General features: G+C 43.4%; 1 protein-coding gene across 3 annotated transcripts in view; it reads left to right on the forward strand.

The window, feature by feature from the left end:
- Cabin1 (calcineurin binding protein 1) overlaps positions 1–26,819 on the forward strand; it is a 140,252-nt gene that overhangs the window by 42,261 nt on the left and 71,172 nt on the right. For all 3 annotated transcript variants that reach the window (XM_076866211.1, XM_076866293.1, XM_076866339.1), the window contains 10 exons: positions 274–516; positions 1,698–1,869; positions 6,998–7,113; positions 12,231–12,392; positions 13,213–13,419; positions 13,643–13,788; positions 15,603–15,864; positions 17,212–17,472; positions 20,588–20,739; positions 22,655–22,833. In XM_076866211.1, the coding sequence (XP_076722326.1) occupies positions 274–516; positions 1,698–1,869; positions 6,998–7,113; positions 12,231–12,392; positions 13,213–13,419; positions 13,643–13,788; positions 15,603–15,864; positions 17,212–17,472; positions 20,588–20,739; positions 22,655–22,833 (1,900 nt within the window). The remainder of the gene's footprint in view (positions 1–273; positions 517–1,697; positions 1,870–6,997; positions 7,114–12,230; positions 12,393–13,212; positions 13,420–13,642; positions 13,789–15,602; positions 15,865–17,211; positions 17,473–20,587; positions 20,740–22,654; positions 22,834–26,819) is intronic.

Genomic DNA, 26,819 nt, shown 5'->3' on the forward strand with positions numbered 1-26,819 from the left:
TCCCTCTTTTATAAATGGGAAAAATGAGTCAGAGAGGCAAAGTGCCTTTTTGAAAGTCCCCTGGCTTGTGACAATTATACTGGCATTGCACATAGGTCACTGTCTTCCCTCTTAGATGCCTGAAGGCTGTGTAGACCTGTGTAGGCACTGGGGACCTTTTTCTCTTTTGTACTGTCCCTCATCTCTTCATCTCAGCTCTTCCGGTCTCAGGTTTGAGACCAAGATGTGCTGAGCTTACAGTGCACCTTTCATCTCCCTTTTCCCTGTGCTCAGGACTCCTTGCTCCGGCTGAAGGATCACCAGCAGTGTTTTGAATGCTCTGATGTGGCTCTGAACGAAGCTGTCCAACAGATGGTGAATTCAAGTGAGGCTGCAGCCAAGGAGGAGTGGGTAGCCACAGTGACCCAGCTGCTACTGGGCATTGAGCAGACACTCTCTGCCGACAGCAGTGGCAACATCCTGAAGGAATCGTCCTCCGCCACTGGCCTTGTCCGGCTCACCAATAACCTCATTCAGGTAACCCCTATTTCCTTCATTCTCTTCCCTGGCTCAGCAAGTGTGTCAATTTGATGCCTCCTTCACTGTGAACTAGGGACCTCAAAGAGGATGAATTGCCCTCACTGGCAGACAATTTGGGGATCTGAGATTGTGTGCAAATCTCCCTGGGTCTGGGAATTAGAGTCAATGTAGTATTTGGCAGGATGGGATTCTCCCAGACCACCAGTCCTAGAGAGGAGAAAACAGGCTCAGAACAGGGCCTAGTCTGCTTGCAGTGAGCCAGAGGCAGAAGTCTAAGTCTCTTGACTTCCTGTCAGGACTCTCTACCACCCATGTTGCTGTGGCGCTTCTACCTAAAAGGTAACCACAGCACCCCATATCATCCAGGCAGAGAACCTTCCTCTGAACCATCCTCAGCTCTCTCCTTAACTTCCACTCAGGCCATCTGCAAGTCCTGCCAACCCCACATCCTTTGCATCTCTTTCTTTTGTTTCTCCCTTCATCTTCCTTGTTCTGTCATAGCCTAGGCACTGTCACTTCTTACATGAACTGTGACAACCCTATGGTGCTTCTTGTCTTTCTACCCTTCCAGCCCAACTACCATCCTACCACAGAGGCCTGAAATTCATATTTCAAAACTGAAATATGAATGTGTTTCTCCCATGCTTAAAACCCTTCATATTTCCCTCTGGGTGGAGTGCTGCTCAGGATGCGTTGATACTGTCTCTCTCTCCCCTCTTCTATTTCCTTGGCAGCAGCCATTCTGGCTACCCCTAGGGCCCCATCTATATGCCTGCCCTCTCTAGGTATTGGGCATAGCCATTCACCTGGAAACTTCCTTTAAAGGGCTCACCTCTGTCTGCCCTACCCCTCCTTTGCAACTCCCTGTTGCTGCATTTGCTCTCATTAGCATTCAGGTAGCTTATCCATAGGTCTCTTCCCCCAGGCCATTAGCTCATCATGCCACATTCAGTAATTGCACATGGCATGAGGAAGAATGCTGTGACTTGATTACTGGGTACTCTGAGACTTTGATGCGTTACTGGGGTGCTACTAGGTCAGTGTTCTCACACCAAAGTTGTGAGGATGGGCAGGCCTCATGCCCCAGATCTCCTAGTGGGCACTGCAATGGAGACTTATTTCAGGTGGGTGGGGAATAGAACTGGCCACACTCTGATACCCCTGGTGCCCCCTGCCAGGTCATCGACTGCAGCATGGCTGTGCAGGAAGAGCCCAAGGAGCCCCATGTCTCCTCAGTGCTACCCTGGATCATCCTGCACAGGATCATCTGGCAGGAAGAGGATACCTTCCGTTCCCTGTGCCACCAGCAGCAGCTTCAGAACCCAGTGGAGGAAGGTGCACTGGCAACAGGTTTGATGGAGCTGGGCCTTGACTCATGGTGTCCTTGCCCCGACCTCTATCTTAGGGTCTCAAGGCCCTACCCAGGTACTCTGAGTTGGCTTGGGTTTCAGTGTGACAGGATTTCTCACGGCACTCGGAGACAGAAACTTCCCTGTTTCTTCCCTCAGAAAGCTCACTGTGCAGTAAATATGGGAAGCATGAATGTATGATGTGTTGCATGTCTGGTGCATGTGGCAGCATGGAGGGAATGACAGCAAGGCCAGTGCTTTAAGGAGTGCCTTGAATGTCTCATACTTCTAGCTCCTTTAATCCCATAGTAGCCCCAGAATGGGAAGCCAAAAGGGCAAGCAAAGGTTCCACATTCTAGATGTCATTTCTTGGTTGTGCGATGTGACCTTTGTTAGTTCATATAACCTCAGCTTCTATTTTCCCTTATTTATACTGGGAATAATGGCAGCTACCTCAGAGGTTTGTTCCAGGAACAGACTGAAATAAAACCATGAAGTACCATAGCAAATTAGTACCTAGAGTGTCATAGGTGCTGAGTAGTGAGTAGTCATGAATTGAGAACCTGAAGAAGACAAGCTTGGACCGGTGATGGAGATGGCACTTGAACTATGGTCAATATGGGTAGAAAATGTGCTGAATTAAAGGAACTATATCACAACACCTAGTTGACACCTAAAGCAATCATTGCTGTAATCCTGCTTTTTTAAAAAATTTTTTTATTTTCTTCAATTTTGTTGTCCAGCCTTGGCTTATATACATCTATTTGTTAGTATATATAATACACATATTTATGTATTTATTTAACTAACTTAAAATTAAGTTTACTGGGAAGTTTTTCCTCAGTCATTTATAAAATAAGAAATATGGAGAGGAAAGAAACTCATCCCTTTTTCACCTGAACAGAGGAAACTAGAATTAACATGTCTCCTTAATTAATTTATCTCCTTCTACTCCTTGTCTCTATAATTTTGTGTACTCCTCAGATATTTCTCAGCTGCTCATTATATGTTAGGCCTCTGAATTAGACTCCACTGGCCTTGACAGGTTTGTGATAAGGGGAGAGAAGTGAGCTTTCTGACTGTGTCTTAGGCCAGTGAGATTAGTGAGGTGCCTGAGGCTGCCTGAGGTGGGCTGGGAGGTGAAGCTGAAAACTGATAGAAAATCCAGAGCAGAAGATGCTAGGGAGGTGGAGCCATAGTGGGCAGTGACTCAGGAGGCCTGGAGTGTGTGGGTTGTATGTGAGGGAGAGCAGACTACAAAGGGCTTTCAGACTTTGTTTTGTAAAGCTATTCCCATTTTTTTTTTTTTTTTTGAGAGAGAGAGAGTGAGAGAGAATTTTTTAATATTTATTTTTTAGTTTTTCGGCAGGCACAACATCTTTGTTTGTATGTGGTGCTGAGGATCGAACCTGGGCCGCACGCATGCCAGGCAAGCGCGCTACCGCTTGAGCCACATCCCCAGCCCCGCTATTCCCATTTTTAAAAAATCTTTGTTTTATTTATTTGTTTTTGTTTTTTTTTAATGTGGTGCTGAGGATCAAACCCAATGTCTCATGCATGTGAGGCGAGAGCTCAACCACTGAGTTATAACCCAGCCACCATTTTATTGTCTTGCTTTCATAATACTGATTCCAAGTGCATGCTCTCCTGAGCTCTTCCCTCTGCTGAGTTAGGAAGACTGCAATATTTCTTTCTATTTATAGGTCATACTGTGGGGAACACTTCATGTATACCCTTTTTCTTTCGCTCATTTTACTTTTTTAGCATAAATTTCTGGGAATGAACATCTTTAGAGCTCTTGACTAAACAATACCTTTTTATTTTCCAAATAAAATCTTAGTAGTGAAAAAGTAAAAGATTTATAACTATAAATGTTTATTATTTTTCTAAAGATAATACAAGAAAGGCTGGGGATGTGGCTCAAGTGGTAACGCACTTGCCTGGCATGTGCAGGGCGCTGGGTTCGATCCTCAGCACCACATAGAAATAAAATAAAGATGTTGTGTCCACCAAAAACTGAAAAATAAATATTTTTTAAAAAATTCTCTCTCTCTCTCTCTTTTCTTCTCTTAAAAAAAAAAGATAATACAAGAAAACTTCTATATTGAGATTTTCCCTTTCCCTCAAAATTAATTATGCAATCAAAAACAGTCTTAAAAAAAAAAAAACCCTTCTAGGAAGTAGACAAGAAAAGAGGAAGAGTCATATGCCTCCAATTTTGGAAAGTATGCCAAAGAAAGAGACAAAAATTCTGGGTGGACTGACAGCACAAGTGGCTCTGTTCCCTCTGCCCCAATTTAGGTAAACTGAGGAAAGATGGTAAATTGACCAAATTCTGGGAAATATTAATTTTCTCTAATTTGTAGAGAATGGACTGATAGAGAAGCCCCTCCATATTGCCCTGGCTTTAGCAGGCTAAGTTGAAGGAAAGAGCTCAGGGATAAAACACTTCTGAATGTGTGGTGAGGCCATTGTCACACACTAAACTCTTAGCAGGGGTGAGGTGGTCTGAGATGCAGAGGTGGCTCACACACATATTATATTAAGCGCTCTGGAAGTAGATACTGTAATAAGATTTATTAGGGGTCAATATGTGCAAAAAGTAGGATAGGAAAAGAAGCAAAAGTGGGTGGAGGGAGAAGTCAAATTGTGATGCAGGCCTGACAGAGCCTTGGCCAACCTGACAGGGAGTTCTGGATGACAGTTGCCCGTCAGAACTGTCCTGCCTGAGCTGAGGTAGCCTGGCCTTTATACTCTCATCTCACTTAGTCATTGAATGTGACTACACATTCAGTGAGAAGTGTGTAACTTCAGGTGAGGTGAGTCTCTAGCTCTAGCAGACCCTAAAGGTGAGCAGTGTCTGTCTCTGCAGACATAGGAGGAGAATTAAAATTGTAGCTTTAAGGAGAAGGTTTAGCTAATTCATCCATGATATATTAGAACTCTGAGTCTAGAGGAATTGCCCAGGCTGACCTTGAGTAGGACAGAAAGAAATGACATGGTAAGTGTACTAACATATTGTAACCACCCCCACAAAGGACTGGGTGAACAAAAAGAAAAGAGTGATTGTAGCCTACTAAAAAAACTGATGTATTCATCCTGGCAGAGAATGTATCTCTAAGGAAGAGAGACAGAATCTCTGTATATGGTTGGTCCAAGAAAATAATTAGAAATTTTGAGCTGATAAACAATGAGGTAAAAAGGAAATTGAAGAACTAAAAGAAAACTCTGCAAACCAGATCTCACTATTATAAATTCAAAAACCCAAATGGCAAGGAGTAGAATGAATATGACCAAAATGAACAAGTGAATGCAGTGAAGAACTCAAAAGCATTGAAAGATGACAGAGGTGGAGAACAGGGATTGGGGTTTGGTGTAAGGACAAGTAGTGCCCCCAGTGGAAAGACTTAGGCAATGGAACAGGAGGAGCAACCCTCCTAATGTCCAATATAAGATAGTATCTAATGTCCAATATAAGATAGTATCTTATATATCTTATATAACCACATCCTGGTTAATCATCTACTGAAAGGATAAAGATTATTTTGGTTTCTAAGCTGAATAAGTAATTATTGTCTTTATGGGATAAAAAATTAGGCTCATTTTAGATTTCTCTATAACTTCAGTCAATGCCGTTGGGATAATGTACATGTCTGTCCAGTTCCTCAGGAAAAAAATATGTGGCCTAAGATATCTAGCCAAGTTGTTTATAATTACAGAGATAATGAGAAAATTATAAACAGGAGCTCTAGCTCACATGAGCACTTCTTAAAATCTTTTCTAAAGAATCAACTCGGTACCTAGTCAGAGTGGCTAATTCATAAGAAGGAATTTGTGAGGAGCACCGAGTCCATTTAAAATTGGTGTTGAGAGAAAACAACTGGGCTAAGTGTGGTTGTAGAAAAGAATGGAAATGTTATAAACCTGGAATGGTTATAGAAAACGTATGAAACAAAACTGAAAGGTTGGGAGAGGAGAAAATATTATAAAGTGAATCACTGATCTTATGTAACAATCATTTGATGTCTATAAATAGAAACCATAAGACCCTCAGAGGATTGGAGTGACTAGCAGAGCACAGTGAATACCTGTTACCCCAGCAACTTAGAGGCTGAGGCAGAAGGGTCAAAAGTCGAAGGACAGCCTTGGCAATTTAGCAAGACCCTGTCTCAAAAAAAAAAAAAAAAAAAAAAAGTGAAATAGGTCAGTGCCTATTGGGTTTAGTGCTCAGAGCAAAAAAAAAAAATAACTTGTTGATGACCTGACCTTTTTTTCAAACCAGTGCTTTTACTTTTTTGTCTGGTGCTAACCAATAATAAAAAGTACCAAGCAAATTTCAGGAAAGAAAGTTATTGGGGCTGGGAATGTGGCTCAAGGGGTAACGCGCTCGCCTGGCATGCGTGCGGCCCGGGTTCGATCCTCAGCACCACATACAAACAAAGATGTTGTGTCCGCCGAGAACTAAGAAATAAATAATAAAATTCTCTCTTTCTCTCTCTCTCTCTCTCTCTCTCTCTCTCAAAAAAAAAAAAAAAAAAAAAGAAAGTTATTTCTCCTGAGTAATACCTTCTGATATTTTCTGTTCTGGTATGTTCTGTCTTAATCCCCTCTAAAAGTGCAAATCATAAGACACTAATAGATTATGGCCTAGAGTTTCAAAAATAGTGAAGTTCTTTAAGAAACTAATAATAATTCTATTGGTAACCAAATATTTGACTGAAATTCAGGGTTTTTTCCCCCCTTCTGTTTTCCTTTTTTTTTTTTTCCCTGTAATATTCAGGCATGTCTAAAGAAAAGAAATTTTAGGAAATGGTACTATGAGTTCCATTATTATAAATTATTTGTCCCAAATGTCAAATTGGTTCATCCTTAGAAGTTGGTATTTTGGTAAATGAAGCATTCCTTCTTTATTCTTTCCTGTATGATTTGAATTGCTTTTTGATATGCATGTTTTAGTAAAGCAAATCAAATCATTCTTATTTAAAAACAAGAAAATAATGGAAAGTAAGAAATTCTGTGGCCACTTTTGTAAAGACAAAAAAGCCCCTAAAGTAGAGAGAGCCATGCAACCTGTGTGCAGTTCCAACTGTTCCTGCTAACTCTGTATCTGTTGGTCTGTTCTTCTCTAGGAATGTCAGAGACGCCCATGCTCCCTTCCTCCCTCATGCTGCTCAACACAGCCCATGAATACTTGGGAAGAAGGTCCTGGTGCTGCAATTCAGATGGGGCTCTGCTACGATTCTATGTGCGTGGTTTCCCCAGGCCATGGGCTATTAGTACAGGGTTGGGATAGCGCTGGGGGGATACCAAGAGGAACACAGCTGTGTTGGCTCCCTTGAGCTTGCTTGGCCTTTTCATGCAGGAGGGCCCACTGTGCTTCTTTGACTACTCTCTATATGTGTGTGACTATTGAGACTTGCCAGAAAACCTGGTCTTGGTTCCTGTGTTAGTCAGTTTTCCATTATTGTGACAAAATACTTGAACTAATCAACTTGTAAGGAGGAAAGATTTATTTTGGCTCACGGTTTCAGAGGTTTCAGTCCAGAGTCACATGGTCCCATTGCTTTTGGTCCTGTGGCAAGGCATGTAGTAGAGGAAACCTGTTCATGGCAGCTGAAAAGCAACGAGAAAGATAGGAAAAAGCTGGAGTCCTGAAATCCTCATTAAGAGCATGCCCCTAGTAGCATTTACTCCCACTAGGCCCTGCCTTCTAAAGGTTCTACCACCTTCCAATAGTGCCAATACATGGGCCTTTAGGTGACAATCAAGATTTAAGCTATAGGGCTTGGAATGTGGCTTAGGGGTAAAGTGCTTGCCTCGCAAGGCAAGGGTTTAATCAAGGCCCTGGGTTTAATCCCCAGCACCATAAAAAAATTTTTTAAAAATTCTTTTAAAATCCAAACTATACCAGTTCCCTTGTGCAACTGAGACTCAGGGAACTATAGACCTGGTTTTAAATAGCAGGTGAATTTAGTTCCACTAGTTATTGCTGATTCTGTTACTAGTTGGACACAAAAGTAGGCCATAATAATTTTTTTAAAGTAGTCACTGCATTCACTATTACCACCAAAGTCTTTTAAGTCCTATTTGCCAATACCACTTGTTATGCCAGGTTATAATTGCTCAGTCAATAACTATTAATTTATTCAGTCAATAATTCTTTAGTGAGCCTCCATAAGCAGACTTCCTTGAACTTGCCAACTGTGATTTATTGGTAGTAGCTCTCTGGAGTTACTGAGGATAAGCAGTATTAACCCCATCCCCAAAGCTCTCTGTTGAGTGGGAGGCCTAGCAATACCAGACAAGTTACAGAGCATCAGGTATTCTGGATTTGCCAAGGGAGAGGCATCCAACCCAGTCTCTAATGTCTCTTTAAAGTTTTTTGGGGACATAGCCACATCCACTCATTTACAAATTAACTATGGCTGTATTTGCAGTACAGTAGCAGAGTCAAGTATATATTTCAATCTTTATAGCCCACAAAGCCTGAAATATTTACTGTATGGTCCTTTAAGAATTTTGCCATCCCCTGTTCTTTACCTTCTTTGCAGCTGTAGCCTCCCTTCCTACTATCTTCCTCCTCTGCTCTATACTCTCCCCATAGTTCATCACCTGGTAGTATGCTATATAATTTGCTTCTTTATTATGTTTGTTGTGTGTCTTCTCCACTGAAATGTAGCTTGTGAAAAAATAGGGAATTTTGTTAAGTTGTTTCACGACTGGATCCAAGTATCTAGTACTGTGCCTGGCACAAATTAGCTTATTATTATTATTTTTTTTTTTTGGCGAGAGGATACCAGTGATTGAACTCAGGGGCACTTGGCCGCTGAGCCATATCCCCAGCCCTATTTTGTATTTTATTTAGAGACAGGATCTCACTGATTTGCTTAGCACCTTGCCAGCCTCCTGAGTGGTTGGAATTACATACGTGCACCACTGCTCCTGGCGATACAGAGTAGGTTCTTATTTAATAAATACGTTGAAGGAGATTAAGCATATACAGAGCTCATGCATGTGTAGGGCCTTTCAGTTGGCAAAGCATCATGCTGAGGATGTGGAGACTTGGTGAGGAAACCCTCTGGCCCAGGTTCCATCCAGCCCCAGCTCCAGATGGCTGAGTGTCTACCCTACCCTGTGAGCTCCAAGGGCCTGTGTGCTTACCCTGGGATGTCTTTATGCTCCAGGATCATTTTGGGAAGATTTATGCCAGGTGGAATCTGTTTTGATGCCCAGGAATTGGCCCCCTTCTTTCTTTCCTCTGACAGTTGCCTAGTACAGGGACATTGCTTCCACAAAGTCACCTTATTCAAATTGGAAGAATGAGTTACTTTACTACCTTTGTAGGCTGGCCTTGGGTAGGAGTGGTGCTGATAGAGAAGAGAAGGCTAAAGGGGTCAGCATGTGGTCCTATTGACAGTTTACTCAATCTCTGTCTTTTTTTGGAAGAATGTGAATTTAAGAGAGTAAAAGTGATATGAGTACACTTGTGTTTTGTTTATACTTCCTAATTTTTGTGCCCAGGGTCCAACTTGAGATTCCTCTGACTCCCCACTCTCAACCCCATGCCTTCTGCCTGCCACTCTCTTGTGGGTCACATATGACTGGCTGGTCCTTTCCTTCTTTTGAAGCAGCCTTCCCCAGTTCCTCCATTCTCTGTTGCCCCTATAGCTGGATACCTTGCTATTTTTTTGTATTGCATGCCCCTCCCCAACTAGATTGCATCCCTGAGTCCAGGACCTTTTCTGTCTTGCTGTCTGAAGTATCCCTATGGGTTGAGCAGTGCCTGACATAGATTTCTGTCCCAGTGATATTTCTTCAGCAAGTGAATAAAATAGACACTTATTCATTTATCCAGAAGTGCTGCCTGAGCACTCATCATAGGTGCTGTGGAGTTTATCTCAGATTCATGGTCTGTAAGTAAAAGACTGTCTTGAAAGTGTTTTGGGACCAACATCAGAGAGACCCTTTGTGTGGATTACTTTCTCTTAGAGTAGAAATAGTCTGAAATTCTCTTGTATCCCATCTTTTCTGGAGTTAGCTCTCCTCCAACCCCCACCCCAGTACTTTGAATTGAATCCAGGGGTGCTCTACCACTGAACTACATTTTTAGCCCTTTTTATTTTTTATTTTGAGACAGGTCCTTGGATAAGTTGCTTAGGCTGGCCTTGAACTTGTTATCTTCCTCTCTCAACCTCCCAAATCTCTGGGATTATAGGTGTGTACCACCATCCCTAGCTAGAGTTAGCATTTCTTATTCTATGTTCTTTTTGGGTTGTGGAATTCTTATCTATTCATCCACACCCAGCTCAGATAGCCCCTCTCCTGTGGAGCCTTTACTACTTTCTGGGGTGTTCCCTTTTATACTGTGTCCCACATACCACTACCCAGATTGTATGCACATTAATAATCTACTGTATTTGCTGCAAACTTGTCTTCTAATGAAAATAGAAAGGTACAGGAAGGGTAACATATATTCATTTCCGTCTCTTTACTTTATTAAAGTTGGTGTGTATCTTTGTAGTCCAGGTTTTTATGCTTAATTATTACGTATTTGCACATTACTGAACAACATATAGTTGCACGATTTTTAAAATTTTAAGTACAAAATATATGGTTTTTAATCTCTTGCAGCTTGCTTTTATTAATTTCAACACATAGATATCTCCACATTGATATAAATCAATGGTTTATTCATTTTAAAAAGTAATGTTGGGTTATTCATTTCAGTTGCTTTATAGGATCATATATTGTGTGAGCATCTGAATTATTTTTAACTTTTTAGTATGGAAATTTCCAAACAATAAAATAGAAGTAATAGTATAGTACACTGCAAGAGGCTGAGCACTGAAAAGTAATTATTTATTTATAATGCATTGCCATTCCCCCATCTACTCCCATCCCGCATTGTTTTGAAGCAAATCCTAGACATTGTATCATTTTGTCTATAAATAGATTATCATTCTCTTAATGATGATATTATGGCATTATGGATTGTGATGGCATTATTATTTATCCATTTTGGAGGTTAACATCCACCAAGTTGTTTACGTGTATTTGTGAGAATTTCTCTAGTGTGGATTCCTATAAAAAGAACTACTAAGATGGGCATGGTACCACATGGGTGTAATCCCAGCCGCTGAGGCAGGAGGATTTCGAGTTCAAAGCTAGCCTCAGCAATTCAGTGAGGCCCTAAGCAACTCAGTGAGATAAGATGCAGTCTCTAAATAAAGCCTTCAACACAGATCCAAACTAAAACTCGATTTCTTTAGTGAATATAGATCCGTTAAGATTTTTTCTCAAGTCAATTATATTTTCAGAATAGGGTCTACTTATTAATATAAAACTGTTCATGATGTTTGCCTATGATTTTTAAAACGAGTCTTTTCCTGAGGTCTATATTAATGTTTTCAAACTATAACCTATTAGTTCCTGGATCTGTTTTTTTTTCTTTACTTTCTAGTTCACTAATTACCACTTTAATATTATCTATTTATATTATTATCTTTTTATTTTCTTTGGGATACTCTGTTGTTTCTTTATTGAGTACAATGCTATTTTAATACTAATTTCCTAATATATGTATTGAAGTATAATATAACATATGTATAAAAGTTTTCCCTCAATATATTTTTAGGTACATCCCAGAAATTTTTATATTTAGTGGTTGCTATTTTTATATGATTGATTTCTAACTTTATTGAATTACATTTAGAGGATATGGTCTGTATTATCTTTTGGTATTTTATGAGTCTTGTTTTTTATTTAGTTTTGGTAAAATTTCATAGATACTTGGAAAGAATGCCTGTTTACTAATAATTCAATAGCCATAGGTTCTCATATCTATAGATACAACTTGTTTACAATATTATTCACATTCTATCTGATCCTCACAAATATTTTGTCTGAGGGAGATTCCCTCAACCCTAATGGGAATTATGTTCTTATACTTACTTGTTTTAAATATTTATCTCCATTGGAACCTTAACTTCTTAAAAGCAGGACTGTGTTTCACTGCCTAGGAAAAAAAAGTGCTAAGTAAATAATTCATTTAGGAAGTGTACAGCTAAATAAATGCAGTATAATATTTTCTTCTAGTAGTTGGTGGAAACTGGGTATTTGGAAAGAAGGCAGCTCAGCAAACCCAATGGGAATAGGCTGCTGCCAGAACTGGTCCAGATAACCCCATTAGGATGACAGGTCTTTTCTAGAAAGCAGGTCTTTTGGAATCAGGTCATGTGGGGACCCAACAAACATTGCCTCCTTAGGTTGAAAGAGTTTAGATCTCCCCGGGGAGATCCTTCTATGACAGGGAGGCTCTGGCAGCAGGCTACTTTTCCAGGCATCTCTTTCTACTCACCATAGGTGCAAGTTCTCCAAAAGGAACTTGCTGCCTCCACTTCTGAAGACACACACCCCTATAAGGAGGAGCTGGAGACAGCCTTGGAGCAGTGCTTCTACTGCCTGTACAGCTTCCCTAGCAAGAAGAGCAAGGCCAGGTACTTAGAGGAGCACTCAGCCCAGCAGGTAAGTCTGCCACCTTCTGGGAAGGAGGCAGCTCTGATGAAGAGTGGGGCTCCAGGGAAGCAGAAGCTCTTTTGAAACATGTCAGATTTGTTATACTCAGCTCCACAGTCCCAGAACAAGTTGCAAGAAGAGTACAAGAGGACCTTATGATGTCCTTTGATTAAAGGATAAAGAGTTTCCAAAAAATGGTGTCCTCATAAATGTTGACAAATGATTCAAAAATGTAGCAATTCTCTGTAGATTTATTTGTAACTTGGATATGAATAATTCCTTAGAGGTTTTTTCTTTCTCTCTCTCTCTTTTTTTTTTTTTTTTTAAAGCACTCTTGGGTTATTGGCTCATGGTTCCTCAATACTGTCAGTTTTTCTCTAATCTTAGGAATTTTGTCCTCTAAAATATGAGTTTCTTAGGCTAGGGTCTCCACTCTGGCTCCTGCCTTTAAAACTATCCGGGCTCAGAGTCAGCACTCAGTTTTCATCAACCAAATGACTGAGGGAGCAGCTGTGGTACAGAGAGGGTCAGTGGCTGGCCCCAGGCCCCCATTTATGATAGAACCCACCCTCTGGCTGAGCCATGTGATCTCACAGAGCATAATCCTCAGTTAAAATATTTGTCTTTATAAAAACTAGGCTTATACTTTCAAACACTTGAATTTAAGGATTACACTGGGTGTGCAGATTTTAAGAAGTGTAATGGGGACTTGTTATAGACCATTTAATATATTGTGACCTTATTTACATTGGTCATAATGCATATCTATGGAGAAACTTTTTTCTTTACTCTGAGTGTAATATGAATCTGCCTTCTGTCTTTTTTCAAGGTGGATCTTATATGGGAGGATGCCCTGTTTATGTTTGAGTATTTTAAGCCCAAGACCCTTCCTGAATTTGACAGCTACAAGACCAGCACTGTATCTGCTGATTTGGCCAATCTCCTGAAAAGAATTGCTACCATTGTGCCCCGTACAGAGAGGCCAGCACTGAGCCTAGACAAAGTCTCTGCTTACATTGAGGGGACATCATCTGAGGTGGGCCTCAGTAGATACAAGGAGGTGGGGGTTATGGGGCCAGATCACATTCTTCCCCTACATCATTGCTACCTGTATGCCCTGGTTTCTTTCCTGCTCTGCATAAGATGCCAGGGTTAGGAGAAGCCAGGGATCTGTCATGTGTTGATAGGACCAAGCAGTCCTGGGCTTATAGGGCATAGCTGAGGCCACCTCCTCTTATACTTACTCTCTTACCTGGTAGGTGCCCTGCCTCCCAGAAGGGGCTGACCCCTCTCCTCCAGTAGTAAATGAACTCTACTACCTCCTGGCTGATTATCATTTCAAAAACAAGGAGCAGTCCAAGGCCATCAAATTCTACATGCATGACATCTGCATCTGCCCTAACAGGTGGGTGATTTGGGCTAGGGCCAGGCTGGCTACCCAGAGGGTTGGGGTGACTGGCTCAGCCAGATCTTCAGGAGGCCAGTTTGGAGTTTCCCTGCTCACAACAAGGGGGCCAGGGAAAAGAAATAAGAAGGTAGTTTAGTGCACTACAGTTATTAGAAAAGTAGGTTCTCCATAAAAAGAACAGAACAGAAGGCTTCTTTCCCTGAAAGGGATAGGGGGTCAGAGAAGGTCCAAAGTATAATTTGGGCCTTGGTGTGTGAGACAAGGAAGTGCTGTTTTGTGCTGCTTCCTTTCTGGTTTCAGGCCCCAGGAAGTTGGGTTATATGTACCCTTAAGTGTTTCTGTTGCAGGTTCTTTAATTATGGTTGTTTTCTTGGGGTAGAGAGGGTAATAGGAAAAACTCAAACTGAAGTTCTCTTTCCTTGATGAGACTCAGGGCATCATTGGCAGTAGTGGTTGTCACCTGATACATGTAGGAGAGACTTGTGTATGTATGTGTGAGACTTGTGCTTTCTTCCTAAGAAGCCTTGCTTAACTTTCTCTTAAAATGTGATTGGCCTGAACATCCTTAAAGGCCCTGCTCTACTCATGAAGTCAAGTGCACTTGATACCTTCTCATGGCTGGCACACCTAGGAGGTAAGCCTTGTGTCACAATTAAAATAAGACCACCCTCTGTGGCTGATCAGCCTCTGAAGGTATTATGTCTGTAGACAGGCTTCCTGGTAGTACTCAGAGGCTAGCCTACAGTAGCTGTCCTTAATGAATGAGGGATGAAGCCTTTGTCTTTGCTGTCCTCCTTACCCCAGTGAGCCTTCTGTCTTTTTCTGTTTCCTTCATTAATACAGTTTCCTCCTTGGGTACTGAAGTGCAGTGAAAGTACATCTGAACTCACAAGGTTCCTTGACAACATCTTGGAGATATGGTAAACTATTAAATAGTTCAGGAAGACAATTAACCCTTTTTAAAGTCATAGTAGCTAACTTTAGCTGTGGTGGGCAAGAATTGTTGGCATATGGGAGAGTAACTTCTAACTTTCATCCTTCTAGCTCCTTTTTCTGTTGTCTATCTAGCATTCAGAAAATTCTGAACTCTGTTAAGAGCCCATAAATTATCTTGGTCTTGGTGTCTTTGTAGCTGATTATTCTCACAGAGAGGTTTCTACATTCTCACCCTAAGTTTCTTTCAGATAGGTGATCTCAGAATAATAGGGGCTCAGCCATCACATATTCCCCCTCATTCTTTGTTTTACTGCTGGGAACTGAGCTGGAAAGGTCAGAGTCTACTCAGGGTCCCAGAGGGAAAACAGGGAGAGGAGTGGCTGGTGACTGTGCTCTTGTTTGGTAAGTATGTTGATGCAGGCTCTGCCTGTGTAGGAGGAGGGACTATGACACCTGCTGAAAGTTTCCCCATCACTTTAACTGGGCCCTATTTTGATGCTTTGCAGAGTGCCCCTGTTTCTTTCCACGAGAGCTATTCCTCCTCAGTTCAGGGAAACAGAGGCAGTAAAGTCCAAGAGCCCATCCAGTAAAGCAGTCATTGAGTGCCTGTGAATTGTAGAAGGACTTATACATTTTATCTTTCAACAACCCGCAGCTTTTCTCTTGAGGTAGATCTTCTTAGATATATGTCATGATATAGGAACTGAGACTTTGAGAGGTGGCTGGTCCAAATCATGATCTTGGGCTTTGAGCTCTAGTGTTACGGTAGTACATTGTCCACGGTGCCTTTCTGCCTACCCTCAGAGCCATCATAACTGCCCTACTATCAGGGCAATGGTGGTCTTAGCTTGTGCTTTTTTTGTCACCCACTCCAGGTTTGATTCCTGGGCAGGCATGGCTCTGGCCCGGGCCAGTCGCATTCAGGATAAGTTGAACTCCAATGAGCTGAAGAGTGATGGACCAATCTGGAAACATGCCACACCTGTCCTGAACTGCTTCAGGCGGGCCCTGGAGATTGACAGCTCTAACCTGTCCCTGTGGATTGAGTATGGCACCATGTCCTATGCCTTGCACTCATTCGCTTCACGCCAGTTGAAGCAATGGAAAGCGGAGCTGCCTCCTGAGCTTGTGCAGCAGGTGAGGACCAGCTAAGCAAAGGGGCCTTGTCATCCTTCTGTCTGACCAGAGTGCCCTCAGGACTATAGAATTCTTTTCCAGACATTCTTTGTGCCTGTCTCACATTCAAGCCAGGAGTTCAGGGGTGATTATTCCCAGGAGGCTCAAGCCATACCATACATAATGATAACTTGTCCCCTTGGTTTTTAGACACCCAATCAGTGCAGGCAAGTTCAGGGACAGACTATTGTGACCTGACTTGTCAGTCATCAATTTGAGAGTAGTTAATTGGTAGGGCGAGAGGTGGTAGCCACCAGAAGGAAAGTGTCTCTTCCCTTTTTCCTCAAGGAATTTGTTGGGTCCTTATAAAATTCTTGACCATGTGTTGGGATTTTTTAAAGTTTCTTTTGGTAAGGGGCACCCTTAGTGGGAGATGCTGGGTCTAGCCTGAGGTCTGTGTTCAGCAGGGAACCCTGGCCTCCTTGAAAAGGAAGCAAAAGAACCATACTGACATTTGGTTTTGGTTTTGGTGTTTTGGTGATGCTGGGTGTCAAACTCCGGGCCTTACACATGGTAAGCAGATACTCTACCACTGAACTGTATCCCCACCCCTCAAACTGACATGTTTAGACTAGTACAGAAGTAAGGTACCCTGGCCCAAAAAGGTCTCCCAGGAAAGCAGTGTGCTGAAAGGGAACTGCTGGTTGGATAGATGGTGCTAAGCCTTAAGTTCTGCAGTGTTCATCTTTAATCAAAACTCAAAAAAAGATGATGGCATTGTTAACACTATCATGGGATTGTTGGAGGACTGAATGAGAGTCTCAGCCCACAGTTGTGCCACTGAGATCCTCTGAATGCCCCTCTGCCCTGGAGGATGAGCTTTTGTCATTGTGCCCAACATTCTGAGACTGTCAGTGACATGCCACAATTGCTGTTGGCCTGGTTCTTCCCTCTGGTGATAGCAGCCCCAGCCCTCTACTCTTTCCCCTTTGCAGGTACAAGTCTTTGCTGCAGCCACATAGATCATAGATAGGAGCCTTAGAGGGGGTCAGTGGGTACTTCACAAATTCATAAACTGTTAAGAGCTGCAGGGGGAGGGCATAAGAAAGGACATTACACTGGTGAGAGGCACACTTAATTTAAGTCCAGTTCTGCACCTTACTTTATGTGTACTTGTGAGGAATCCCCAGGGCTCTTCATGTCTCATTATCATCAGCTGGGAAATGCTGACAACAGTCTGATTTCAGGGTTGTTGAGAGGAATATAAATTTTGTCAACAAATCAACTGAATTAATATTGGAAAAAGCATGATTCCTGGGTAGGTTCAATCCTTGTGCCTAAGGCCTATGCTCTTGGGACTTGTTACAGATGGAGGGCCGGAGAGACAGCATGCTGGAGACAGCCAGGCACTGTTTCACATCGGCAGCTCACTGTGAGGGTGATGGTGATGAAGAGGAATGGCTCATCCACTATATGCTAGGCAAGGTGGCTGAGAAGCAGCAACAGCCACCAACCGTCTATCTGCTGCACTATAGGCAGGCTAGCCACTATCTGCATGAGGAGGCTGCCCGCTACCCCAAGAAGATCCACTACCACAACCCACCTGAGCTGGCCATGGAGGCCCTGGAGGTGACACCATGTTGGCCCAGGGTTGGGAGTCAGGGCAGGGATGGGCTGGTCTCTCTGTCTCCTTGGGGCTCACAATCTCAGTGACTCTCCTGCAAACCCACTGGAAACTTCTCTGTGTTCAGCAGTTTTATGTGCAATTAAATTAAAGCAGCCTTTCTTTTCTTTTTCTAAGGGTGCTTACCATCCTTTCTGGAAGAACGTGCGATTGTTATCATCTCTCAGGAAAAAAAAAAATCCTTTCTCATTAGCACCCACAGGTTTGAAGAGCTTGACCTTGGTGATGACAGTAAAGTTCAATATCTTCTGGTGCCAAGGGGGAGTATAGCCCAGCAGGGGGAGTACAGACGCTCTGTCTTCCAGGTGCATATGAGACATCCAAGGCCCAGTGAGGTCCCAGCCTATGTCTGGGATACCCAGCTTGGCAAGGTTGAGCCAGGGTGAACAGCCTGCTCTTTACCCCAGATTTGTTTTTTTCTCACTGCTTCTCAAGAGAAAAGCAGTTTTTGTTTTTGAACTGCTGGGATTTTCTTTTTTGATTTCCAGTGTACCTCTGATGAATGCTCTTACTGTTGCTCATGGTAGTCCTGAGGGGCAGGCCAGGCAGCTGTGACCAGTGCATTTTGTAGGGGAGGAAACCAAAGATGTGGGTGGAGATCCAGACATGCTTGGTTTAACCCAGGATTCAAACTTCCCCTGAACATGTTAGCTTTGCCCTTCCTGAGACTGCTAACATGCCCAGCAAGTTTTTTAGAATTAAGGTAGAATTTACTGCTTACTAATCCTTTTTCTACCTTCATGTGTTTTTTCCCCCATGATAAAATTAACATGTAGTCATGTTTTTATTTTCTTTTTAAAGGGAATCAGACAATTCACAAGTATATAAAACATGAAAGTCCCCAGTGATATTAACACCTGCCCCATTTTAATAATCCCTATTAACAGTTTGGGCATGTCCCTGTATGTCCTATTTTTTTTTTTTTTTTAATCAATATGTAGGTAGATACTTAGTAACATTTTCTGAGTTCTTTGGACAAGATGTAGTTGAAGGTATGGTGAGCTTCCCTGCCTGTTTTAGTGCCCCATGATTGGGCTGGGCATTTGTTTATCTATGCAGTGCCTTCTTAATGGGTTTGGCTTCCCCTCCACTTCTTAGGACATGTTCCTGTACTTGTATCAGAGAGCACTTAATGAGTATTTCCAAGGGCTAAAGTTCAAAGGTGGAATTGTTGGGTCTTTTAACATTTTGAACAACAGTGTCCAGTTACCCTGACAGGTTATACTGATTGATGAACTTGTTTTTCTCCCCAGTCATGCTAGAACTTGCTTTTTACACAATTGCTAATCCTGTGAGCAGACAAAAAAGTCTTAATTTTTAAAAGTTGCTGTGAAGTGTTTATATAGTGGCTATTAGGAGGCCAGATATTCTTAATTAAGTATAGAGAGTAAAGCTTCCTATTGAATGCTTTTTTAGCACTGGCCAACCCCTTCCCTCTTCACTGTACTTTCACACGATCTACTAGGCACTGAATGCTTTGGAGGAACTATAACTGTGCAGATGAGAAGGCTGAGGTCCAGGGAAGAAATGTGACTCACCCTAAATTACCAGCAGGAGAGAAAGGGAGCTGGGCCACTGATATGTGACACCTCTGGGCAGAACTGACCCTGGCTAGAGTGGAGGTGGAGGGTGGGGGAAAGTGACCTGGATTTCACAAAGATGATATCAACTCTCCATGGTTTTCCTCCATGGTTTTTTCTTTTGAATTTTGGACTCTTCTTCTGTCTAGTAGAGCCAGTGACCAAGCAGGATGATGGCCTCAGGGGGCCCAGGGACTTCCAAATGAGGAATTAAGGCCTCAGTTATATGGACCACCCTTCTCCAGTACTCTGTGCTGGCTTGAAGGATTGCAGGTGCAGAGTTCATTCCAGGGGCATTCCAGTGTATCTGTAACTTTGAATCCGTTGATGCATGTGTATATCTTGTTTTATAAATGACATTTCTGTGAAGAACTTAACCCTGCTCTGTTGAAAATGAAATGCCTTGGTTCCTCTGATGTGGAACCTTGATTCAAAAACTTTACTTGCCCCTTAAACACTTTGCCCTCCTCCAAGTTTGGCCACCTGGATATTTATGGATGGTTTCCTACAATTAAAAATGGAGTTGTTGAGCCAATTTCTCTAGAATCCATAGGCTAGAAGTGGAGCACTCTGGGTGTGAGCCCTCTCTGTCTGGTATGCCCCCTTGAGAATGCTACCTGGGCCTGGACCAGCAGACACTTGTCACCTAAGTGAAAACCATCTTTGGTATATGCAGAAGCCTGCTAGTCAAGGTCTGAGGTGCCAGCAGTTCTCAGGCCCTGGGATAGCCATGCTACAGATATGCTATCTGTAGCATGTACTACAGGCAGGAGCCACATTATACCCACATTATCAAGCTGTCTGTGGAGGTGTGTCTGCTTGTGGTGTTATCATTTATGTAGAAGCAGCAGAGGGCAGAAAACAGGGCAGACCTGGGTTTTTACCTGTGAGCTTTCCTAGCTGTGGGACTTTAGGCAACTAACTTCACCTATTTGTAAATTGAGGAATGTAGTAGAAAGCACAGAACCTTATCTGATTCATTGTTCTGCCTGCTTACCTGTCTGAATCCTACAGGCAAAGGTTCTTGAGACCTATGAAGACCTTGCTCTTCCCTGGGGCTGGATTACAGATAGGAAATCCTACCTAGTCTTTGCCTTAGGGCATGCATAGTTCAGTGTAAAGACAGATATATAGTCTCAGTTTCTGTGGGTGCCAGGAAGGGGCCACAAAGGATCAGTGGCATCACAGTAGGAGGCAGTGCCCAGTGAATGGAGCCAAGGTCCTTACTCTTATCTCACCGCCACAAGCCTGTATTACTAGGTAAACATTTAAGCTGAAATGCTGACAGTATTTATTTTAATTTTTTAATTCATTTAATTTTGAATTTTGAACTAGTTATGGATTTGGCTGGCTTAAAAGGTAACCAAAACAGGGGAGTGTGTGGTGGCCTGTCATCACAGGCAGGGACCCACTTCCAGTGTGGCTGTTAGCTATAGTTATAGCACTGGGAAGGCTGCTTACACCAGAAGTGTTGTTCTAGGTGTACTTCCGGCTCCATGCTTCCATCCTGAAGCTCCTGGGAAAACCCGATTCTGGGGTTGGTGCAGAGGTCCTGGTCAACTTTATGAAGGAAGCTGCGGAAGGACCCTTTGCCAGGGGTGAGGAGAAGAATACACCCAAAGCTTCAGAGAAGTGAGTAGCATGCTTGTGGTAATCCCACATGCTTCATTTACTGCAGTATAGTGTTCAGAATATGGCTATTGGGTAAACTGGAACTCAGAGTCCCTGGAACCTGCCTGGAAACTCTAATTGCTGGGCCAAGATCATCCTGTTGAATGTGAGGGAGAAGGTGAGTGTGTAGTGCTCAGCTCCTCATCCTGTGGCCATGACACCTGGTGTCACCCCACCCTTGAGTGCATGTCCTAAAGTGAAGCCGGCACCATCCCTTCCACTCCACTGAAGTACAGCTCTGTTTTATGCAGAGCATTGTAGAAGGCCAGTTTTTACTTTGTAGATGCCTACCCCACCCCTATCCTTTTCTGGTGTCCTCCCAAGGATGGGTTACCTTTGAGACCTGGTGTACTGCCTGTTCTCAGAAACAGTGAGGGCCATGAGAGGCATGGGTCCTTCCTGCAGTGTCAGAGAGCTCAAGGAAGCTGGTGCCCTGGCATGGTCCAGTGTCCCACCCTGGTACTTCTCTTAACTCACTCCATCTCTGGGGCCCCTGCCTGAGCTCTGCTCCCAGGTCCAGTCCCTGAGGGCCTTGTGTTCATGGCCACAGGTAGACACATGACAGAGAGAATTTGCTACAAATAGTCCACAGAGGCAGTATCCTTCAGCTTATTGAAAAGATAAGCACCCAGGTGGTGTGTTACTTGGGTAGGTTCAGTGTTCTAGAAATTACAAATATATATAAAGAGCCCCCAGGGTATAATGAAGTTGTCTTTCATTGACCATAATTCTGTTATAATAGTTTTTTAATTATACAAATAATATATGACTGACCATATTCTAGTTATAAGAAATTTAGATACATATAAATAGTTAGACACTATTGACAGTTTTATTTCTCAAATCATTTTTTTTAATTTGTACATGCTTATGTTCACACATAGAATTAAGGGTTTTCTTTATCTCATAAAAATAAATTATTGAAGGTGTTGCTCCAGAGTTTGCCTTTTTCCCTCAACGATGGGCCTTGGCCACAGTCTGTAAAGATGATAATCTTTTCACCACATTCTTTCTTTTTTTTTTTAATATATATTTTTTTAGTCGTAGTTGGACATAATACCTTTATTTCACTTATTTATTTTTATGTGGTACTGAGGATCAAACCCAGGGTCTCGCACGTGTGAGGCGAGCGTGCTACCAATGAGCCACAACCCCAGCCCCTCACCACATTCTTTCTATTTCATATTTATTATTGCATAGTACAGATATGCCTGGTTTTATGTAACCATTCCATGGTTACATGGAGGGTGTTTCTACTTTTTTTGTGTGTGTGTGTGATTTTTTTTTCATCTTTTTTTTTTTATTATTGGTTTTCAAAACATTACAAAGCTCTTGACATATCATATTTCATATATTAGATTCAAGTGGGTTATGAACTCCCATTTTTACCCCAAATACAGATTGCAGAATCACATTGGTTACACATCCACATTTTTACATAATGCCATATTAGTAACTGTTGTATTCTGCTCTGCTTTTTTTTTAAATCCATGTTGCAGTAGATGTACTTGTATGAGTGTGAGCCTATAGTAATACAGATGTATTTCTGTCCACTCACTTGTCAGGGATTAGATCTGTTGGGTTATCACATAGAAGTGCACTGACTTGGTATGAAGGGGTGTTGGGTGCTTCTGAGGAGAGGCTTATCAGCTTCCCTAAAGAGACTACTGGGCTCTGAGATCCAGAGATGCCTCAGAGTCTAGGCCAAAAAGTTTGAGCCACCATCCATTTAGGGGCTGGAGCTATCCGGGTACTGTCAAAACAGCTTTACATGAGAGCAGCATACTCTGGGAAGGATACTGACCCACAGTGGCACATGTCCATTTCATTGTGATATGGAGGCTCTAACCTGTGCCCCAACCCTCTGTCCCCACAGGGAGAAGGCCTGCCTGGTGGATGAGGACTCCCACTCTTCAGCTGGGACACTGCCGGGCCCCGGAGCCTCCCTCCCCTCCTCCTCTGGCCCAGGTCTGACATCCCCACCTTACACAGCCACTCCGATTGACCACGATTACGTCAAATGTAAAAAACCCCACCAGCAGGCGACGCCGGACGGTATAGTCCCTGTTCTCCCTACTGCCAGCCCAGGGCGGCACGCCAATCATGGGGAGGGTGCTCAAGCGACTTTATTTTGTCGCTTTGTTTTGGTGAGGGGGGGTGTTGGGTCTGGGGTGACACGGGCAATGTTGCGGCTGTTCATTAACTTCATGGACTCACGGTGATTCTTGTGCTTCCAAGACATGCTCAGGGTCGCCACCTGCTAGCTTGCCCACCTGGGAGCCAGTGCAAGGGTCAGTGCCTCACTTGTTTGAGCCTGCATTTTCTCACTTGCAAAATGTGTGTGCTGACATCTCCTTTGTGGGGCATTTGGAAGACATGTCTTTGGTGAGGCCTGCACCATTCAGTAGCATGTTATATCTCTGTCTTGACCATCACAGGAAGGTGATGACTAATTAAATCTTTCACCCTGGGGTATTCAGACAGGATGTTGATGGAGGTCACCTGGGATCATGTGCAAGGCCATCCCATGTGGAATGGGGCAGGTGGCGACTATTCAATCACATTTCTTACTAACATTAGGAGGTTTGCATGCTTGCATGTAGCTTTGTTTCTTCATGTTCTCCTCACCTTTACAGTGACAAGATGGGATAAACCAAACTCGTGAATTTAGAGAACCCTTAAAGTGAACCCCTGAGAAGATAGTGACAATGCTGAAAGATACCTAGGCCCTCACTCCAGTGTGGCTCATCTTATCCAGGCTATGGGGAAACAGGCCTTGCTCTACTTTCCCCAAGGTGATGGGAAACCCCTAGGTGGGTAGGATTGGACCCAGGGCTTTGCCTCCTGCCAGGTAGCCTTTGTAGAGCAGTTTCTCAGAGGAAGGATGGGCCTTCTGGGCACCATGATAGCCTTGAAGTTGAGGTCCAGTTCAGGTCTGGGTGGAGGGGAGCCAGGAAGGCATACTGCCTTGGCTCCAGTGCCTTGCTGAGGCCCTGCCCAGTGTGTACAGGTTCCTGGAGAACATGGGCATATGCCCCAGCTTGCTGAGCCAAGAGATCACCAGAATCACTGGTGAGAGATGACAAGATGGCCAAGGCTTAGCTTCTCCAAGGGTGGGATTTGGTCATCTCCTGAGAGGACAGAAGACTTGCAGCATCCCTTCCTGGATTTGGCTCTGTAGCATGTGTGTTGAGAGAGAAGCAGTGTATCTGTGTGTGTGCTGCATGTCTCTGACTTCTCTCAATGGGATTGTGTCCTTACCCTGTCCTAGCATTGGCACCTCCTTTCCCTCCCTGGAGTGTTGAGCTTGCTGCCTGTTACTCCAGTCTTCAGTTCTGTGGAAATTCCTTAAGTAAGATCCTCTCCTTCTTAATTAACTCATGTTAGCCCAGGAAACCACCATGTTCCAATCTTTTGCTCTTGAGAATATTGAGAAACTGCATTAGCAGTAAATCCTTGCTCTGGGAGTTAGTGTCTGCCAGGTACTTCCTGTAAGGATTTAGCACCATGCCAAAGTTTTCAGGAAAGAGAACATGCCATGTGGCTCTACTCCTGTGTTACTGGGTAGAAAGCTCCTGCACCAGCTGTGCATCTTCCCACCCAGCTCAGGCCACAGGCATCATAGGGCTTGACTGCTTGGCTGTCAGTGCATACAGCTAGAAGTACCTCTAGAATCAGGGAAGAAAGGAGGCAGGAGCATCTCAGAAGAGGAATCATGTCACCACCTGGCACCAACTACCTAGCTGCCCCATGCAGGTACATAAGTGTGCATAGAGTTGGGAAGGCAAGTAGGCACTGGGCATGACACATTCAGGATGCCAACATAACTATAGAACCAATTCTATAAGCTTGCAGATGGAGCCATATAAATAAATTCAAATATGCTCTCAGTGGTTTCAAAGTGATTCCTATCAGCAGTGTGGAACCATTGGTATTTCATGGCCCATTTTTGCCCAGTCCCACCCCAGTATGTGGAGCAACACAGGTCTGTAACAGAAAAATATTCAGAGCCCTAAAATAGCTGTGATTTTCAAATGCCACAGTGGCCATTCACCAGCTTCACTAGTTCTTAGGGAAAGGCCCAGACTTTAGGCAGAAACAGCAAACTGCTGTGTCAGGGGATTTTGCAACCTCAAGAGACCACAGTGCCCATTCCTGCTTCCTGACCTGGCTGGCTCTGGGAGGAAAATATATGGCTCATGCTTTCCACTTAGCTCCTCAGTCTGAGCACAGCCTCAGGTTCTCCCTGAAAGAACAAGGGCATTAGCACTCAATGCAATTCATAGCCAAGCCCAAGCCCTCCCCCTGCAAGGAGAGTGATGGGTGCTTCTACTCCTGATACTACTGGGTTCAGAGAACTGCTTGAGTTCAGACAGGAAGGCAAGGACAGAGCAAATGTCTGACCTGGAGTCAGACATCTGACTTCCAATCCTAGTTCCATTGCTTACATGCTTAGCAACCTTAGACAAGGGCCTGCATTTCTCTGAGCTAGTTTTCCCTTATAAAATGGAGTATATTTGCCTCATGGGGATTAAACAAAAGTACTTGTTTACTCTTGTCCAGGTTCTTAGTGATGTTGGGATGAGAACTGGGTAGAATCACATAGAGGGAAGAGCCTGGGCTCTAGAACTCTTCACCCTTATTTCGCACCCTACCTCTCCAGCCAGTGGTATGACTTCAAAAAAGCTTAGGCACTGTCATCTGAAACAGCAGTTCTGCATGGGCCTGGGCATTGGGCTTCCTGAGTTCCAGTCTGTTGCCTCCTGGAGGCTTCTTAGGCTAATTAATTTGCCACCAGCGGGAAAAGGGAGCCAAGCATCAGGACTGGCTTTGAGTGTAGTTAGGAGACACCATTAAGGCTGCCTCCCCACTTTGGTACTCTTTTGATTCAAAAGAAGAAATCAGCTGGATTAAACTGATTTGATGTAAGATATAGTAAAGATTTAGAAAAATGGTTCCATGTATATATAGGTAACTTGACATTTGGTAATAGCTGCTTCCTAGGATCCAGGTTCTCTGCTAGGGTTGGAAGCTTTCTGCAGCCCCTCCACAGCTTGGTGAAAGCCTTTAGAATTGACCCCTTAGGTCATCTTGAGACCACCACAGCCAACTTTCATTGCCAGCCCTTCTCATGACAGTCAGGAGGGGCCCTCTGGCCAAGCTGAGAAAAGAGACAAGCCAGAGAAGGTTGTCCTTCCCACCTAATTAACTTCTGCCTTTCATCAGTCTCTTGGAATTGATCCACAGTGCTGAAATACTTCATGTTGAAACCTCTAGTCAGGACTAGGAAGCTGACTAGAAGAAAAAAGTGACATGAAGAGAGTGGTGTGACCTTTAAGGGACTCCCAGTGATTGTTATTTACACATGTCAAACAGTAAGGAGATGTTTAAAAGAAACCTTTGTCCCTCTCCTACATGCAGTGTTGGTGTGCAAGTGTATGTGTATGTGCATGTATGTATGTAAGTAATTAGGCCCCTCCATAAGCACTGTGCTTACTCTGTGCCAGATTTCAAGCAGGTGCCTGCAGGATTGTAGCATATCTCCATCTTGACAGCCACACTGCAGGCTTGGTTGTGTCTTTGTATCTCTGAGAGGAAATCAACTGAGGGCAGACATGTATTTAAGACTCACACTAGTTGGGGCAAAGCTGAAAAGAGTGCAAACTCTGAGTCTCTTATACCGAGGCCAGATATGAAGCTAATACAAGGAAGTCCCTGTGCCAGGCTGACCTTGAGTGATTCCATCTGAATGTGTTTTCTTACTTGGAGGTACCTTAGAGGAGGGCCTAGGTTAGCAGGGTTGTTCCAGGATGGTTTGGTCCTTCACTTTGTCTGGCTTAGCTAGCCGTTGGGATATGTAGCAGCTCTGTTGAACTAAGACCCTCTGCCTGTCTTACTCTATGTCACTTCAGAATGCCACTTCAAGGAAGTACCTCAGAGGTCAGAGGCCTTGCCCTTCTCTGTGGTTCTTTGGCCAGAATGTGGTCACATCCATCCAGGTATTCTATCAGCACTATAACAGGTACACAGGATACAGGTCA

The sequence above is a fragment of the Callospermophilus lateralis genome, chromosome 1 (assembly GCF_048772815.1).
Source record: "Callospermophilus lateralis isolate mCalLat2 chromosome 1, mCalLat2.hap1, whole genome shotgun sequence".
NCBI lineage: Eukaryota > Metazoa > Chordata > Mammalia > Rodentia > Sciuridae > Callospermophilus > Callospermophilus lateralis.